The following is an 18,746-nucleotide window of genomic DNA, read 5'->3' as shown; positions in this document are numbered from 1 at the left end:
TCTTTGCCAGAGAATGTTGTGAAGGCCAAGACTATAACAGGTTTCAAAAGAGAGCTAAATACATTCATGGAGGTTAGGTCCACCAATGGCTATTAGCCAGGACAGGCAGGGATGGTGTCCCTAACCTCTGTTTGCCAGAAGCTGGGAATGGGCGACAGGGCATGGATCACTTGATGACTTCCTGTTCTGTTCATTCCCTCTGAGGCACCTGGCATTGGCCACTGTCGGAAGACAGGATACTGGGTAAGATGGACCTTTGGTTTGACCCAGTATGGCCGTTCTTATATTCTAAAGTTAATTTAGGGCTGAAAAAAGGCCTGGAAGCCTTAGAGACTATAGTCGTCCATTTATCCACAGAACAGGTACAGCATGGGCAACAACAGTGGAAACTTCCCTTACAATGTGCCTTCATTCTGACTTGGAGAGAGACACCTTTAAGGGAAAAGGGGGAATTCAGTTTCCATGTCTATTCAATACTTGGGGCTCAATTATCAGCTAGTGTGAACTGTCATAGCTCCATTGACTTCAATTAAGCTATGACAATTTACACAAGTTGAGGATCTGGCCCTGGTCTTTCTGCTGAGGAGGTTGACAAGATGATCTAAGAGATGTTTTCCGTTTCTGACTTCTGTGATTCCAGGAGTCAAAGTGTGCCTCTTTACTTCTAAGCTTGAGCAAACGGGTTTAGAAAAAAACAAAACAAAAGAACGCTGGCTCGAACCTCCATCCTAACAGGGGCCCTGATTTACCAAAGCATTTAAACACGATTTGTATATTGGAAGTTTTACACTCCTGTGGAATTTCGAAGCCTTGCTTTAGGAAGGAGTCTGGCCTCTACATATCTTCTTATAACAATGGCTTTTAAGTGTTTTCTTAAAACACAAAACAATCTCCCCAAACCCTTAGATTAGTAAATTAACCTGTTCACAGAAGATGCTAGGAAAGAGACTGGAAATTCTTAGAGTTGAAACTTAAGAACTGACTGCAATGGACTTGAGCACGTGTCTGTGCGGGAATGTTTGGCTGCATCAGGCCACAAAATTTAACATTTTTGACAGTTCGAATCATTTCAGGGAAGCAGCCTCTCTACCCCATTCTGTATGCTGTTGTGAGCCCTAGAGCTCCACTCAACCCTTACGCAAACATTTCTAAACAGGTTATACAACCCATGGCAGGGTTTCAGTAAACCTCTACCTAACAAGCTGCTGTTTATAAAGCTTGCATTCTCCAGGCATTCCATGGCATCTCAGGCAAAATGCATTCTGGGGTAATTCTGATCCAGAAACATAGGCGCCAACTTCCTCTCTACCCGGGGGGTGCTCGACCCCCTCCTCCGCCCCAGGTCCTGCCCCCACTCTACACCTTCCCCCAACTCCCCACCCCCATCCCACCTCTTCCTATCCTCACTCCGCACCTGGTCTCACCCCCACTCCACCCCTTCCCCCAAAACCACCCCTCACCCCGCCTCTTCCCGCCCCTGCCCTGCCTCTTTCCCACTTCTTTCCGCCCATTCCCCTGAGCATGCCCCGTCCCCGCTCCTCCCCTTCCCTTCCAGCGCCTCCTGCACACCGCAGAACAGCTGGGAGGGAGGGGGAGAAGTTGATAATTGGGGCTGCTGGCAGCGGGAAGGAGCTGGGGGGGAGGGGAGGAGCTTGCTGCCGGTGGTGCTAAGCACCCACTAATTTTTTTCTGTACATAGGTGCTGACTGCCTGGGTGCTCCTATGTCCAGAAATACTTCTAGCCCATAAGATCTGAAGATAGATCAGAACAGGGCCCAGTAGAACCTGCCAAATCTGCTGAGACTCCACCCATAGATTTGTTACAGTAACATCGAAGATAGAAAGGAAAAAGGATCAACATGGTAGAGATAAAGAATGTGAGTCACCTCTTTAGATCAGAGATCTGATTTATTGAAGAAAAAAAGACAGGAATTTAGAGAGCAGGGATCAGAGAAGGACAGAGCAGTTGGGAAGAATGAGGAAGAGAAGGAACTGGTTGGATTTTTAAATGCCAACACTGAAGATGACTTCAAAAGGTTGAAGTAACTTTGGATAATCATCAAAACTTATGGGGATATCCCAAATTAGCTGCCACACCTTTTAGGTATTCACCCATCACTAATTCTTTTTTTTTTTTTAAACTGAAGCTGTGCTAGTGAAAATAGAAACTGAAAAAAAAATCTTCAGTAAATTATATCTATCTACACATATACAAACATCCAGATAGGTCACTAATCAGATTTGCTAAAATTCCACGAGCTCCATTAGAAACAAATTGGTTAACATGAAACAAAAGTGTCTAACAATCAGATAGACAAGGTGAGTGAGATAATATCTTCAGGGCCTGAAAAAGAGCTCTGTGTGGCTCAAAAGCTGGTCTCTCTCTCTCTCTCTCTCTCTCTCCAACAGAAATTGGTCAAATAAAAGATATTGCCTCCCCCACCTTGTCTCTCTAATATCCTGGGACAGACATGGCTACAACTACACTCCATATAAAAATGTCCTTTAATTCACCTGAAGCAATAGGTGCACATTCTGCAGGTTCTTTGCTATGTGAGGAAGGCTGCTGTCTTGTGGATGAGGTCTGGCGGCATTTACAATGAAATTGTGCTTCGTTTGGCCTTCCAGATGAGGGAGTGAACTAACACTGCTATTGAATTTCTGAAGTCAAATAAATAAAAATTACATGGCAAGCTGGTAAAGATTTTTTTAACAAAACAGCTTAGTTTGAAGGAGTGACCTCTATAACTTTTCTATGCTTTTAAAATTGATTTGCCAAAAATGTATAAAAAATGTACATGAACACAATTATTAATAGATGAACAGATACATTAAAACAGCAGCACTAGTTTCCACTATAAATTCACGGCATGAGTTTCCTTAGAACTACCTAATTTTAGTTTCTCGTAACTTTTTTTTAAATTTCACCTTCTGAGTTGAAATTTTGCAATACATTTTTCAGCCGAAATGTTATATTTTTTTCTGGAAAATGTGAGCAAAATTCAGTCAGCAATTTCTGAGTTAAGTGTAGAAAAAAAATCCTGGCTCTAACCACCAGACTATAGAGTCATTTTCATGCTTCTGCTCGCTCTCGCTCTCCATCCTTCCTTCCTCCTGCCCGCTCCCCCAATGACATCAGAATGGCTCTGTAGCCTGGTGGTTAGAGCACTCATCTGGGAGGCGGGAGGATCCAATCTCCCCACTCTAATGACTCTCTCATTATTTATCCAGAGTGCAATACCTTCAAAAGGAGAGACTGAGGGAGCCCCACATCCAACTATCCCAGTGACTAGAGCATTCACCTAAGATGTGGCAGATTCCTGTTCAGATCCCTTCTCCTCCTCCAAGTGGAGGGGGAACTTGAACCTGGGTCTTCCACATCCCAGGTGAGTACCTAAATCACTGGGCTAAAAGCTATGAGGGAGGTTGAGATCCCTCCTCCCCAGTTTTGTGTGAACTCACCTGAGGGGCCCGATCCAGTAGGCAGTCTCTGAGAATGCCTACAGGATTGGACCCCATACGTGACTTAAGCAGCCAAATGCCTATCTTCCCCTGCTTTGTGAACTCTGACGTTTAGGCGGGGGATAGGTGTCTTAAAACCTAGAAAGAGGCAACAGTGCAAATGCCCATAGGCCAAAATATAGGCACCGAGTGAGTTTAGGTGCCTACAGGGTTCCATGAGAGTTGTGTATCGCACTGGGACTTAGGTGCCTAAAAAGGGACTTAGGTGCCTAACGCCTTTTGTGTGTCCAGGTCTAGGTCCTTTTGTTATTTGCAAAACACTGCTGCATCACAAGTGCTTTAAACTCAGTTATTGATGTGTGTGGTAATAACTTTTGTGACTGGTGGGAGCTACCATATTTGGTAACCTTCCTCTTGTAGACAGATTTGAGTGCAAAAATAGGTTCCGATCCTGAAAGAGATTGCCTGTGTGCTATCATTAGCAGGATCAGGACCATGGATTATGTGTTGAAAGTTTTATACTCCCGTAGAATGTCAAAGCTCTGAAGAAGGAGAGAGTCTGGTTCCTATGGCGCTTATAATGACAAGGGGTTTTTCCTGTATTTTCTTAAAAAACCCAAACCAAGCTCCTGAGATGAATAAGTTGTTCCTTTCACAGGAAATACAATGGAAGGGACTGGAAATTCTTAGAGTTGAAACTCATAGAGTTTCCCATGAGAACATACGGCGCGGGGGGAGGATGTTTGTCCCCCAGTGTGAAGCAGACATAGTTCAAAATACTACTGAATGACTAGTGGAACCACAGACTGCTCACAGGTGCTAGACACAAAATTCCACAGCTGCAGAGTGAGGGAAGGTGAGGAAGAAAAGGACTATTTGTCTCGCCCCCCATTGTGGGAAACCATCTACTTAGGTTTATTATATGTGAGGTGCTCTCCTGGAAAACAAGCAGCAGGACATTCTTTAACATTGATGGAAGATTCACGTACCTGACGGAAGACTTTGCTAGATCCCAGATGATTGCTCTCTTGAGCCGTCAGTTGAGACTGAGAAAATGAATCTACTTGGGAAGACTGAAAAAGATGGTTTGACATTTTGTTCAATAAAGTGATTCTGAAAGGTTACATTACAATGTTTTTAGTGTCATCAGCACTATTAGCACTAAATTGCTTACAATAATTTAATCTATGGTAAAAATGTAATGACGACATGTACTGCTCCATTTATTCAGACGTATAAAACACCATCCATTAGTCATTCAGAAAATAGCACAGCTATTTAGATTACCAGTCACTGCATTTTGAAAAAAACAGCCTGCAAGGTGCTAAGCAGCTAATCGTTTTTCATATTCCGATGGGACTTTTAGCTGTATCAAAATAACATTACATACTTTTGTTGTAAACATCTGTTTAACAACAGATTTAAAAGTGTAGGTCACGAGGCCAGATTCTGGTCTCAGTTACACTGATGTAAAGCAGGAGTCATTCTTTTGACATCAGTGGAGTTTCTGGTGTAAATGAGACAAGATTCTAGCCCGTCACCTCCCTGTGGCGGAATGCCTTCCAGCACTGGAAATGCAGCGACAACATGCCTGTTACTGGATTCAGCTGTGGGGTGCAACTTATTTCTCCTTGAGTGGTTGATATATGGGGGAGGGGCAGCCAAATAATTGTTCTTATACCATCTCCTTTTGTCTGCTCTCGCTTTAAAACTTTCTCCTTCCTTTCACTTCACCATATTTAATGGCAAGGTGATCCTATTTGATGGAAGTGGAACAGGGGGTCTAAATATATGTTAATAGGCTGAACCTCCAATAACCACTTGTGCTCAGCTGCACAAAGGCACTTTCTTAATGCACTATTTTTCATTTGTCTGACCAACAAATGGGTACAATCTTCCCTAATGCTCTACACTAAATACTCGGAGAGCTGCAAACCAGGTGAAATTCAGCAAAAAGCCCAAGTAAATGGCCTTTGTGTGATGGAGCGACATAGGGCCGGGGAGGAATGGAATTCACTCAACAATCCAGATGGGCTGGAATAGGGACTGGGATCCATGCAGCCCTCGCCCCGCCCCCCAACAAAGGATTTTTTTCCCCACTGGATTTGCAAAATAGCAGACTTATCAGCCTTATAACCCTGTTGTTGCACCGGCTCACTCTTCTTGCTGGGATCAGAGTCTAGTTTTCCCACATGATCACACAACACAGCTGCTCACCCAGCAGGAGACGAGCACAAGTCTTCTGCCGCAGGAGGCTTTCCAGAGCTTCTATGTTACTGCGTGAACTTCTCCCATAAAAAAACAATGTTACAACATGGAGAGAATGGCCACGTATCCTACAGCAACTGTGGTTCTTCAAAACGTTGTAGTCAATGTGGATCCGACTGTAGGGTGCAGGTGTGCCTTGTGTGTGAGATTGGATTCTTTTGAATAGCAGTGTCTGTCGGGGCTATACATGCACCATGTGCCTCCGTGTGCTCCCATACGAGGGCATAAAGGGTGGGTCAGCCATGACCCTCTCTCATTTCTTTCACAATTCAAAGCTCATGTTGTTGCAGACGTTGAAGAGCAGGGATGGAGAGCAGGTAGTGGGGTCCACACAGAGTACAACATCTCAAAGAAGCACAGTTACTGTAGCGGATGTAACCATTCTTTCTTCTTCCACACTGTGACTAGTAAGCAATATCCCCTCTGCAAGCTGGGAATGAGGACTGCCAGCTGTGTTAGTCAAATAATGATTGAAGTATTGCTCACTGGAATTTGGCATCAGGCCCAGCCGCCATATCAAGGGCATAATGCTTGACAAAAGTCAATGGATTGCTTTATTTTGCTGCTTTATGGATTTCAGATCTTCGACTCCAGGATGAAGACAGTGGTCAACAACTACTGTTCTCTGGCACAGTGGAATGCTCTAGAATAAGACTAAAGCTCATCTGTGCAGGAGACAGAACTTTCTCCAGGGTCAGTCCAATGAATTCCCCCAGGAACTAAGAACCATCACAAACCTCACCACCCTCTGCTCCAAGTACAAGGTGCATTTCTTTGATCTTGCCCTTTTCTAACATAAATACAGAGCAATATATATATTAAAACAAAACAAAAACCTTACCAAAACAAGAAATGCCACTGCACACACTTCTCTCCCTGAGGAGCGGATAAGAGAATGAACATCACATGGGATTAACTTGCCATATAAATAATGAAGTGAAAGGAGGGAGTGCTATATCGATATAAATTTCAAAGGCCTAAAAAGTTAAAGGCATTTATAAACACTTTCACTATCTACAATGAAACAGTGATAGATAGGGGATTCAGGGCTAATATTAAATAGAGACCTTGGTTTTACCCGGTTATTTAGCAAACACCTAAAAGCATCTATTTATATTGAAAATTTATTGATTAAATACACCCACAGAAACCCACAGGAAATTAAAACAACCATTTATACTGACACTGTGATTGAGTGATTATGCAAAACAAACTTCAGATTTTATTAAAGTCTCTTTCCTTTTGGAGTTAAAGTATCAGAGTCTCTTAGTTTAAGAACAACTTTTCATTGATGAAAAGGAAACGGTTAATTTTATTCTTAGTCCTGATGTGCAGGGCATTCACAGACACAAGGTAAGGAAAGACAGGAGAGAAAAGATGGGTGAAACATGGCTTTTGTTGATATTTTTGGAACACGGGACTGCTAGTTAGTTACAAGTGGATGCTTTGGCTGGAAAGTCTACCAAGACACTTGCTGCTTGAACCTTGATTAGTTACAATCTGGTGAGGGCCATCATCTGGTTGGATCCTTTCTCTTTAGACAAGGCAGGTTTGGATGAGTGCAGTATATTTGACTTCAGGATTCAAAAATTCAAGAGAGCGAGACAGGATAGGAGGAAAGAAACGGAAGGCAGAAAGTTATACAACAAGGGAAGGGATTACTATACAGGATCTTATGTGCTTTTGCCGTGCTGGCAATTAGATATCCTCACTGCTGGGCTGAGGACTGGATGTCATGATAGTGGGATAACTTCCAGGACTCACAAGTGAAAACAAAGTTCCTTAAACAAGAGCAAGCCCAGCCAACCTTCCTCTCAGGAAGAAAGTTCTTTAGATATGTCAAGATGAGTTGAGTTACCAACTGCTGGTAAGTCAGGAGATGAGCTGGGGGAAGATGATTCTTTTTTTCAGTCTCTTTTTAAGGACCCCAAAAAGGAGTAAAAGTAGGGCAGATTTTGTCCTCATTGTTTTGTCCACCAATTAAATCTGTTTCCGTAAGGCCAAAGTTGACATGGTAAACAGAAAAAATTTACCTAAGTATGATCTCAACACGGTCCTTGACTTATATTAGTAGCACATTGTTTGGACTAATACAATTTCTTGGTCTGGTTTTCTTGCACATTCGTCATTGTAAACAGCTTGACCTATTTTTCACATTTATTGTAACATTTTATGAACTTCTACATACTTTTTATAGTTGAGCTTAGAGTAACTTAGTAGGTTCAATAATCACAACAGGAGTATCTGAGTGCCTTCTCATAGTGCACAAGGAGTCCCAGTCTGGAGAACAGTTAGAAGATATAGTGCAGGACCTTTGTGGTCTCCTCTGGGATTTGCCCCTGATCAGCCAACCATCCAGGCATAAGTAGATGTGAATTCCCTTTCTCCTTAAGTGTGCTTCCACCACTGCCAGGCATTTTACAAATACGCTTGCCAGGGGGAGTCCAAAAGGCAGGCTCCTGGGTTAGTAATCGTTGGGCCCCCCTGTGAATCTTAGAATCTTCCTGTGGGTTATTTGGAAGTACACATCCTGCAAGTTCAGAGCCATGAACCAGTCCTGAGCTTGAAGAGATGGAATGATGGAGGCAAGTGTTACCATCCTGAACCTGAGATGATGTATGGATCTGATGAATCTTCTTAGGTCTAGGATAGGATGAAGACCCTCTTTCATCTTCAAAATCAGAAAATACAGGGAGTAGAAACCTTTTCCCCCTGAATTGTGGTGGCACCTCCTCTATGGCTCCCCAGTGAGGTGACTTCTGCTTGTAACAGGCTCTTGTGAGCAGGGCTTTGGAGCAGAGCCCGGAGCTGGAGCGCGGAGCAGTGGAGCTGCAGGTTTTTGCCTGGAGCTGGAGCGGAGCTGAAGCACAGCTCCAAAGCCCTGCTTGTGAGAAGGGTCCCTGAAGGGTGGTAGGTAAACAGTAGGGTTAAAGAGTGGAACTGAATGAGATAGCCATGGGTGATGATCTCCAACACGCATCCGTCCAATGCTGGAATGGGGTAAGGCCGCTTTCAAAGGTGGTGCTTTCTGGCCTGGATTTGATGTGGCTCCCAAGAGTCCTGTCAAATTTGTTGCTGTGCCACAGAAGTAGGATGCATCACTGAGGAGAAAGAAGCCTGGAGACTCCTCTTGTACATCATCTTCTTGGCATGATACTCAGGTTACATGGAGTGATAACATGGCACCTGTTATCGTGACTGGGTTGAGGACAGCATGGCTTGAGATATAGGGCTGGTGTGTAAATCCCCAAGGAGTGCAATGTGACCTTTCAGTCTTTTAGAGAGTGCTATCAGCTCACTTGCTAAATAATTCACTGCCCTCAGAGGGCAGGTCCTTGATCATTACATGTACCTCCCTAGGGATGCCTGATGATTGGAGCCAGGATACTCAATGTGTAGTCACTGCCATGCCATAGATCTGGCCTCAGTGTTGGAGGTGCCCATTGCCACCTGTGTAGCCATCTTGGCCTCCAACTGGCCTTCCTTGATTGTTCTCCTGAGTCCTCCCGCCCCCTTTGTCATATGGGAATTTCCAGAGAAAGGGCATCACTCTATACCAGGTTTAAAAGTTCCATTTGTCCAGGAAGGCTGGGCAATTTGCCACAGTGAGTTGTAATGAGACAGAGGAGTAAGATTTTCTCCCTAGTAGGTTGACCCTTTTTGTGTCCTTCTCCTTAGGGGTACTCTTGTTTGATTTAGATTTCTCCTGTATCACTGAAATGACTAAAGAGCCTATGTTGTGGTGGGCATAGAAGTACTTTAACCCAGACTGAGGGACCTGGTACTGCTCTCTACCCATTCTGCACTTGATGTTATCATGGCCAGCATCTGTCACAGGCCCTTAGCTGGGTCAAACAGCACCTCATGTATAGGGAGGGTGATTCTGATTGGACCAAGAGTTGTCAGGATGTCAAACAACCTATGAGATTTCTCTGATATGACCCATGTCTCTAGTTCCAAAGTCTCAGCAATTCTCTTAAACAGCTCTTGGAATGCTTCAAAATAACCTCATGCTGATATCAGTGCTGAGTACACCGCCTCATTGGGCAACAAAGATGACAGGCCTTTGCTGGTGAAACATTTTTTATTTCAGAAAGAGGAGAAAGCTACTAGGGGAGAGGCTGGTCTAGATTTGATTTTGATGAATAGGGAGAAACTGGTTGAGAATCTGAAAGTGGAAGGCAGCTTGGGCGCAAGTGATCATGAAATGGTAGATTCATGATTCTAAGGAATGGTAGGAGGGAGAACAGCAAAATAAAGACAATGGATTTCAAGAAGGCAGACTTTAGAAAACTCAGGGAGTTGGTAGGTATGATTCCATGGGAAACAAGTCTAAGGGGAAAAACAATTGAAGACAGTTGGCAGTTTTTCAAAGGGACATTATTAAGAGCACAAGAGCAAACTATCCCACTGGGTAGGAAAGATAGGAAGTATGGCAAGAGACCACCCTGGCTTAACCAGGAGATCTTCAATGATCTAAAAATGCAAAAAGAGTCCTACGAAAACTGGAAATTAGGTCAAATTACAAAGGATGAATATAAACAAATAACACAAATATATAGGAACAAAATTAGAAAGGCCAAGGCACAAAACAAGATCAAACTAGCTAGAGACATAAAGGGGAACAAGAAAACATTCTACAAATACATTAGAAGCAAGAGGAAGACAAAGGACAGGATAGGCCCATTACTCAATGAGAGGAGGTGGAATAATAACAGAAAATGTGGAAATGGCAGAGGTGCTTAATGACTTCTTTGTTTCGGTTTTCACCAAGAAGGTTGATGGTGATTGGACGTCTAACATAGTGAATGACAGTGAAAATGAGGTAGGATCAGAGGCTAAAATAGGGAAAAAACAAGTTAAAAATTACTTAGACAGGGTCCAGTTCTGTTTAATATCTTCATCAATGATTTAGATAATGATATAGAGCGTAGACTTATAAAGTTTGCAGACGATACCAAGCTGGGAGGGGTTACAAGTGCTTTGGAGGATAGGATTAAAATTCAAAATGATCTGGACAAACTGGAGAAGTGGTCTGAAGTAAATAGGATGAAATTCAATAAGGACAAATGCAAAGTACTCCATTTAGGAAGGAACAATCAGTTACACACATACAAAATGGGAAATGACTTCCTAGGAAGGAGTACTGTGGAAAGGAATCTGGGGGTCGTAGTGGACCATAAGCTGACCATGACCGTGCGTCAATAGGGTAACACTGTTGCAAAAAAATCAAACATCATTCTGGGATGTATTAGCAGGACTGTTGTAAGTAAGACACGAGAAGTAATTCTTCTGCTCTACTCCACTCTGATTAGGCCTCAACTGGAGTATTGTGTCCAGTTCTGGGCGTCACATTTCAGGAAAGATGTAGACAAATTGGAGAAAGTCCAGAGAAGAGCAACAAAAATGATTAAAGGTCTAGAAAACATGACCTATGAGGGAAGATTGAAAAAAATTGGGTTTGTTTAGTCTGGAGACGAGAAGACTGAGAGGGCACATGAAAACAGTTTTCAAGTACTGTGACAAAGTTCCTCCTTTATCTTGGTGGGTCCTGCGCTTATTGACGGATTTTCTTGACTCAGAGATTCACCATGTGGGTTAGGGAACAGCCCAGAGACCTTCCCCTCTGGAAGAACCCACAGTCCAGGTCAATTGGGAGGTTTGGAGGGAACCCGGGCCCGCCCTCTACTCCGGGTTCCAGCCCAGGGCCCTGTGGACTGCAGCTGTCTATAGTGCCTCCTGTAACAGCTGCATAACAGCTACAACTCCCTGGGCTACTTCCCCATGGCCTCCTCCAAACACCTTCCTTATTCTCACCACAGGATCTTCCTCCTGGTGTCTGATAACGCTTGTGCTCCTTGGTCCTCCAGCAGCACACCCTCTCACTCTCAGCTCCTTGCGCCTCTTGCTCCCAGCTCCTCACACTCACACCACAAACTGAAGTGAGCTCCTTTTAAAACCCAGGTGCCCTGATTAGCCTGCCTTAATTGATTCTAGCAGCTTCTTCTTAATTGGCTCCAGGTGTCCTAATTAGCCAGCCTGCCTTAACTGGTTCTAGCAGGTTCCTGATTACTCTAGTGCAGCCCCTTCTCTGGTCACTCAGGAAACAGAAAACTACTCATCCAGTGACCAGTATATTTGCCCTCTACCAGACTCCTGTACCCCACTGGTCTGGGTCTGTCACAGTACATAAAAGGTTGTTACAAGGAGAAGGGAGAAAAATTGTTGTTCTTAACCTCTGGGGATAGGACAAGAAGCAAGTGGGTTTAAACTGCAGCAAGGGAGGTTTAGGTTGGACATTAGGAAAAACTTCCTAACTGTCAGAGTGGTTAAGCACTGGAATAAATTGCCTAGGGAGGTTGTGGAATCTCCATCATTGGAGATTTTTAAGAGCAGGTTAGACAAACACCTATCAGAGATGGTCAGATAATACTTAGTACTGCCATGAGTGCAGGGGACTGGACGTGATGACCTCTTGAGGTTCGTTCCAGTTCTATGATTCTATGACATTGTTGTTATTCTGCCTCCAGGTCTAGCTCTTCCTGCTAGTCTGGCATAGGCAGTCTGGTCAGAGAAGCTGGTGGGGAGAGTAATCTCCTCCTCTTCCTTGAATCCACTATCAAATGGCTCCTAGAGGCCTGTGAGGGTAGACCCCAGTAAACCCAACAGGGCCGCAATGGCCTGCCATTGAGGTATGGCTGGCCTGTTTGATATTGGCTAATCCAGTGCCATTCCTGTCACACAAGCAGCTGAGCCCTATAAAGAAAGCAGACAGCCCTTTCAGTGATGTCCACCACAGATCTCAGAGGAGAATGTTCTCTGCTCAAAAGTGGCGAGAATGTACGTTGCAGGGATGGAGAAGAAGAATAGACCTCCTCAATGGGCAGTGCCAAGGGACTGGTACCAGGGCTTGCACCGTGTTTCAGAATAAATAGCGGACCTGGTTTTTCCCCGCAGCTTATTTTCAGCAGTAAGCATTGATAGGAATACGTTGAGGCATGCAGCACATGAACGTCCCTGAGAAACACACAAAAGAATCCAATCTGAAGAACATGATGGGCACAAGCACCCTACAGTGGGATATAGACTGACACATAGTCAAAGAGGAATCATTTATTTTCAATTTCGCATACTCCTGACAAAGTGAAAAAATTAAACATTTATTAACTCATCAAAGTTCTTGGGATAACCCAAAGCATTTGTTGGTAGAAAAAGGTCATATTTATAGAAACCATCTTAACTACCGTACTTTGTGACCTATTAGTCAATCCATGAGTTTACTGTAAAAGCAAGATTTTAAAGAAAAAGTCAAAATAGGAAAGAGAACCAGAGATACAGCAGAACCTCACACATCAACACTTCTCTAATCTTCAAGCTATTCAAGCTGCACAAAAATGGCATTCTTCCTAGTTTTTAGTGAAGATTTAATAGCAGGGTGTGTAGTGAAGTCTCATATCACTGAATCTTCTTTGGTTTTACAAATACACTGTGATACATTTACTAACACATTATGAAGTATTCTCATACTTAATTAAATCAAAACAAGAACTATCAAAAATAAATGAACAAGCAATTCGACTGGAAGAGCCAGAATTTGAATTTGGAGTTAATGAAAGTAAGATAGTGAGTGCAACAGCAATTGACTAAGTGCTGGCACATGCACTTTAAAGCCAACATGCAGCAACCGCTATTATACATAGAATCATAGAAATGTAGGGCTGGAATGGACCTTGAGAAGTCATCAAGTCCAGCCTCCTGCGCTGCGGCAGGACCAGGTAAACCCAGAGCAACTCTGACAGGTATTTGTCCAACCTGTTCTTAGAACCTTCCAATGACGGGGATTCTACAACCTCCTTTGGAAGCCCTATTCCAAAGCGTAACCACCCTTATAGTTAGAAAACTTTTCCTAATATCTAACAGAAATTTCCCTTGCTGCAGATTAAGCCCATTACTTCTTGTCCTACCTTCAGTGGACATGGAGAACAATTGATCTCTGTCCTCTTTGAAACAGCCCTTAACATATCTGAATGCTGTTATCAGGTCCCCGCCTCAGTCATCTTTTCTCAAAACTAAACATGCCAAATTTTTTCAATCTTTCCTCATAGGTCAGGATTTTGAAGCTTTTATCATTTTTGTTGCTCTCCTCTGGACTCTCTCCAGTTTGTCCACATCTTTCCTAAAGTGTGGCACCCAGAACTGGACACCACTGGAGCTGAGGCCTCACCGATGCCAAGCAGAGCTGGACAATTAACTCCCTCCCATGACTTACATGTGACACTCACCCCAGAATGACATGAGCCTTTTTCACAACTGCATTACACTGTTGACTCATATTCAATGTGTGATCCATTATAACCCCGAAATCCTGTTCACCAAGACTACCATCTAGCTAGCTATTGCCCATTTTTTAGTTGTGCATTTGATTTTTCCTTCCTACGTGCAGTACTTTTCACTTGTCTTTATTGAATGTCACCATGTTGAATTCAGACCAATTCTCCAATTTGTCACGGTTGTTTGAATTCTAATCCTGTCCTTCAAAGAGGTTGCAACCCCTCCCAACTTGGTTTCATCTGCAAATTTTATAAGCACAGTCTCCACTCCATTATCCAAGTCATTAACGGAAATATTAAATATTCCCAGACCCAGGACTGATCCCCGCAGAACCCCATTAAATATGCCCTCCCAGCTTGATAGCAAACCATTGATAACAACTCTTTTAGTATGGTCTTTCAACCAGTTGTGCACTCACCTTATAATAATTTTATCTAGACAGCATTTCCCTAGTGTGCTTATGACAATGTCATGTGCGACTGTGTCAAAAACCCTACTAAAATCAAGATATACCATGTCTACTGCTTCCCCCCCATCTACTAGGCCAGTAACTCTGTTAAAGAAGGAAATTAGGTTGGTTTGGGGTGATTTGTTTTTGACAAATCTATGCTGGCTATTCCTTATAACCATTATCCACTAGGTGCTTACAAATTGATTGTTTAATAATTTGTTTCAGTATCTTTTCAGGTATCCAAGTTAGGTACACTCGTCTATAAATTCCCCGGGTCTTCTTTATTCCCCTTTTTTAAAGATAGATACTGTGTTTGCCTTTCTCCAGTCCTCTGGGACACACATGTCCTCCAGGAGTTCTCAAAGATAATTGCTAACGGTTCCAAGACCACAACAGGTAATTCGTTAAGTACCCTGGGATGAATTTCCTCAGACTCTGCTGACTTCAATGCTTCTAACTTATCTAAATATTCTTTAACCTGTTCTTTCACTATTTTGCCTTGCGTTCCTTCCCCCTTGTATATAATATTAATCATGTTTAGTATCTAGTTACCTTTAACCTTTTTAGTGAAGATTGAAGTAAAATAGGCATTTAACACCTCAGCCTTCCAGATGTTATCAAGTTCTTAGCTCTACTCAACAGTTCTTAGCTTCCATTACTCCCGTTCCTACTCCCTTGGCTTCACTTCAGTACTACTCTGCTATTTTAGTACTAAGCCACAATACAGCTCTGTTATTGAACTTCAGTCCCAACCCATACCCCTCCTGCTATTCCAACCCTTTCAAATCAAATCTTATTGATTTTCATCTAGCCACATTCAGTTACCTAAAGAAGGTCATGGTGCTGTCCACCATCTGATACATAATCTGCAATAACACAGAGACTCCTGTACTGGGTACTCGCTACTTTGATAAAAAATTAACAGCAATTGCAACATAATTGTACATAGTCTAAAAGACAGGCTTATTCTCATTAGCTCATATAATTTAGTACTGTTTTAAGCAGAATAATGAAATTTCTGCAAGCGCAATAATTAAAATGCAAGTCAATTCTAGTACAAAAAACCCTGAACATACTAGAATTATACAGCTCATATAAAATATACAGCTGCATCAAATACAGAATCCATTTTCTCCTTTTTTAAATGGGGGTTTTATCCACTAAGGCCTCTATCAAAGCCAAATGAAGACTGTAAGAATACACAGAGACAACACAATACAGAAAATATCAAATCCAGCAATGCATTTAAAAGTAGTAACAAATGCACTACCACTCATTCACTCAAAATGCAGCAGGAATACAAAAATTTCTCCCACCTTGTCAGTTATTTGTGGCAGCAAAACTGTTAGAGCTGCTAACTGCCTGACAGGTGTTCATTCCATTTCAAAAGGGATTTGAGAAATTCAGGGCATGTAAAGATCAGTTTCATCTACATACCACACCTGATCTGAAACATGGATAAGCCTTCTGCTTGGCTTCAGATTTAAATCTTCTTTCTAAAATGTGCCAACAGTGACTATTAGCTGCTGCAGAATTCTTTCAGGGACCACCTATTCCATTTCTCCACCTCCCACTAGACCAAACATAATTCTCCATATTTATCATGGCAAGGAAACAGTAACAGGAAAGGCAAATAGAACAAAATTAACTGATATATTTGCTGTCCAACTTTGTTCTTCACTGAATAATCATCTAGAGCCTGTGACACTGAAAAAGGGTTGTATCTGAGTCATTTATTTGTAAAATTTTCAGTCACAGAGAGCTTGTTAAACAGTCAGTGTAATTTCTTCACCAAGACTGCCTGCCTGGATGATGATTGTCAATTAGTACATTCAGAATGGTCTTTCCAATTCGGCATTGTACTTTGTTTACCGAGGACCAAATTGTGGCATTTAGTTAGTGATCCAAGTTGGGAATGGTGCAGCCTGCTTCTTCCAGTGCAAGATGGGAAGAGGATAGACCATGGTCCCATCTCCTGTCTGCCCCCTTGGGGTGACATGAACCCTTGTGGGTTCACTGAGGGAGGAGTTTCTGCCAGGGCCGACGAGGGGGGGGGGAAGCCAGTACAAATTACTGGGGCCCGGCGATCCGGAAGGGGACCCGGGGCCTGGTTTCCCCAGATGTTTAATCGGTCTGCCCTTGCCGGGGGGCCCCAAAATTTTTTTTCACCGGGGCCCGAACCTGCTCTCGGTGGCCCTGGTTTCTGCACTGCCCCCAGAGAAGAGGTTGTAATTGTGAGTGTCTCTTGTATGCACTGTGAAATGGGGAAGGATCCTTGTACACTCCCCCTCCCCCAACACTCCCAAGTAATGGGCTTTTCCAGTATGACTCTGATTCTGTAAACAAAATAGAATGAACTGGCTCTTGCTTAGAAATCAATGAATAAATCAACTGTACATAAAACCCAATCTCTCATTCGCAGTGAGTACAGTTAACAATTCCTGCCCTACACACACCACCGTTTCAACTGTTTAGCTAACGGGGACCCATCTCTACTAACACCAATTGAGAATTTTCAAAATACTAAACTCCAGCTTTTTGCGTCTAATAATCGATTGCAAAACTATACGCTGCATATGTGAGATCATATACTATCTTCAGTTGTTTGAAAACTCACCCCTTCTTTCTCTGCACCCTATTTTGACTCTTGTCAAATTTAGGGCCCAATCCAATTCTCATTGACTTCTATGGGAGTTACATCTGTCCCTGGGGTTGTGTTCTCTTTGTGTTCTTCTTTCTGTAAAGTGCTGTGCATATTTATAGTGCTATATAATAAAAATAATGAATAATAATACTCCTTTTCCATGTCCAGGTTGTTGACATTGTCCCCTGGGCACCTGGATTCCTGGGAGCTGCAGAGGCACCTTACAGAACTAAAAGGCCAAGAATGATTAAAGAAGAACAGCACTTCTTGTATCAAAAGTAGCCATCCTTCCTTTACTCCTTAGCAAATAATGATGCCGTTTTTTAAGAATGCACAAATTACACCTCAGCCCATTACTCTTTATTTAGAGGACATAACACATAGCATCAGCCCTAAAGATCACAGGAACAGTCAGATATCACCTGTAATATTATTAGAGGTTGGTCTTTCAAACTTAAAATACGCAGTCATCCACAACAGCTACTCTCCTGACCAGCTATCATCTTTACCAATCCACCCCGAATTATTTTCTGACAACACAGTCAAAGAACAAGCACATGTCTTTCCATATTCTCAGAGGTCTAAGCAATTCCCATGGCTGGTACTATCCCTGATGTTCACTGTTGTATACACAGCTCCATCAGGTGCCCCCTGGGAACAACGCTCTCACACTGAGCTATAGGCATACATCTCTTCTCTTTCCTTCCACCTCACCTGCCAACAAAATCCGCACTGATATAAAATCCTCATGCAAAGGGGACACATCTCCCTAATTTACGCTCCAATTAGAACATGTGCTGTCATTATAGTAATCCAATTTCTACACCAGTGAGAATACACAGAGACTCCAAATAGCAGGCTTCAAAGAAAATGGTAAAAAGATACAACAGGTGGGTCTAACTTAAAACCTGCACACATAAATGTGTGCACACAAACAAGCATGCTTATGTGTACATTAACACATTGAGTATTTAGACTCCAAATCTCATCTCTCCCTGGTGTATCAAGGATTTATATGAGTAACTTCCATTAAGGCTACTCAGTAAAGAAATTAGCTAGTAATAAACAAATTCAGCATTTATTTTAATAGTGAAAAATACAGTTCTGATACTGTCTGGTACCTGTGCAGTGCCCCTCCTGATGTGAAATAGGTTGTGAGCCTCAGAGAAAAAGGTCTGCATACATGTAATGTATTTTTAACACTGGGGTAAGTACTGTTTATCCCTCTCACAGCTGTTATCTGCTAGAACATTTTTTTATAAGCCACCATTCTGTTTGTGACCTACGGTACCAGGCACATCAGGCAGGGCAAGTGATCAAAAAATATCACATGTTGATTTCCTCCCAGTTTGTTTGGAGCACATTAGTTAGTTTCATTAGAATGATTTATAATCCATATCTACAGGTCTCCTCAGCATCAAAAGCCTTACCTTCCCCTCCCAAATTTTGACCCTTAACATGTCCATACTTTGACAGAACTCTCAAGGGGCTGTTTAGGAAGAAGTGAACAATAAAGGATCTGGAGATACCTTTCAACTGTGTCTCATTATAAGGGATGTCTCCTGTGGTATTATCTTGATTTACCACATA

General features: G+C 42.6%; 1 protein-coding gene across 1 annotated transcript in view; it reads right to left on the bottom strand.

Moving 5' to 3' along the window:
- DYRK4 (dual specificity tyrosine phosphorylation regulated kinase 4) overlaps positions 1-18,746 on the bottom strand; it is a 71,983-nt gene that overhangs the window by 27,983 nt on the left and 25,254 nt on the right. Inside the window, exon 2 of the mRNA XM_029911668.1 lies at positions 4,452-4,575. Within this exon, the coding sequence (XP_029767528.1) occupies positions 4,452-4,575 (124 nt within the window). The remainder of the gene's footprint in view (positions 1-4,451; positions 4,576-18,746) is intronic.

The sequence above is a fragment of the Terrapene carolina genome, unplaced genomic scaffold (genome assembly GCF_002925995.2).
Source record: "Terrapene carolina triunguis isolate 2854851 unplaced genomic scaffold, T_m_triunguis-2.0 Scaffold112, whole genome shotgun sequence".
NCBI lineage: Eukaryota > Metazoa > Chordata > Testudines > Emydidae > Terrapene > Terrapene triunguis.
This window is presented reverse-complemented; position numbering and strand designations above follow the sequence as displayed.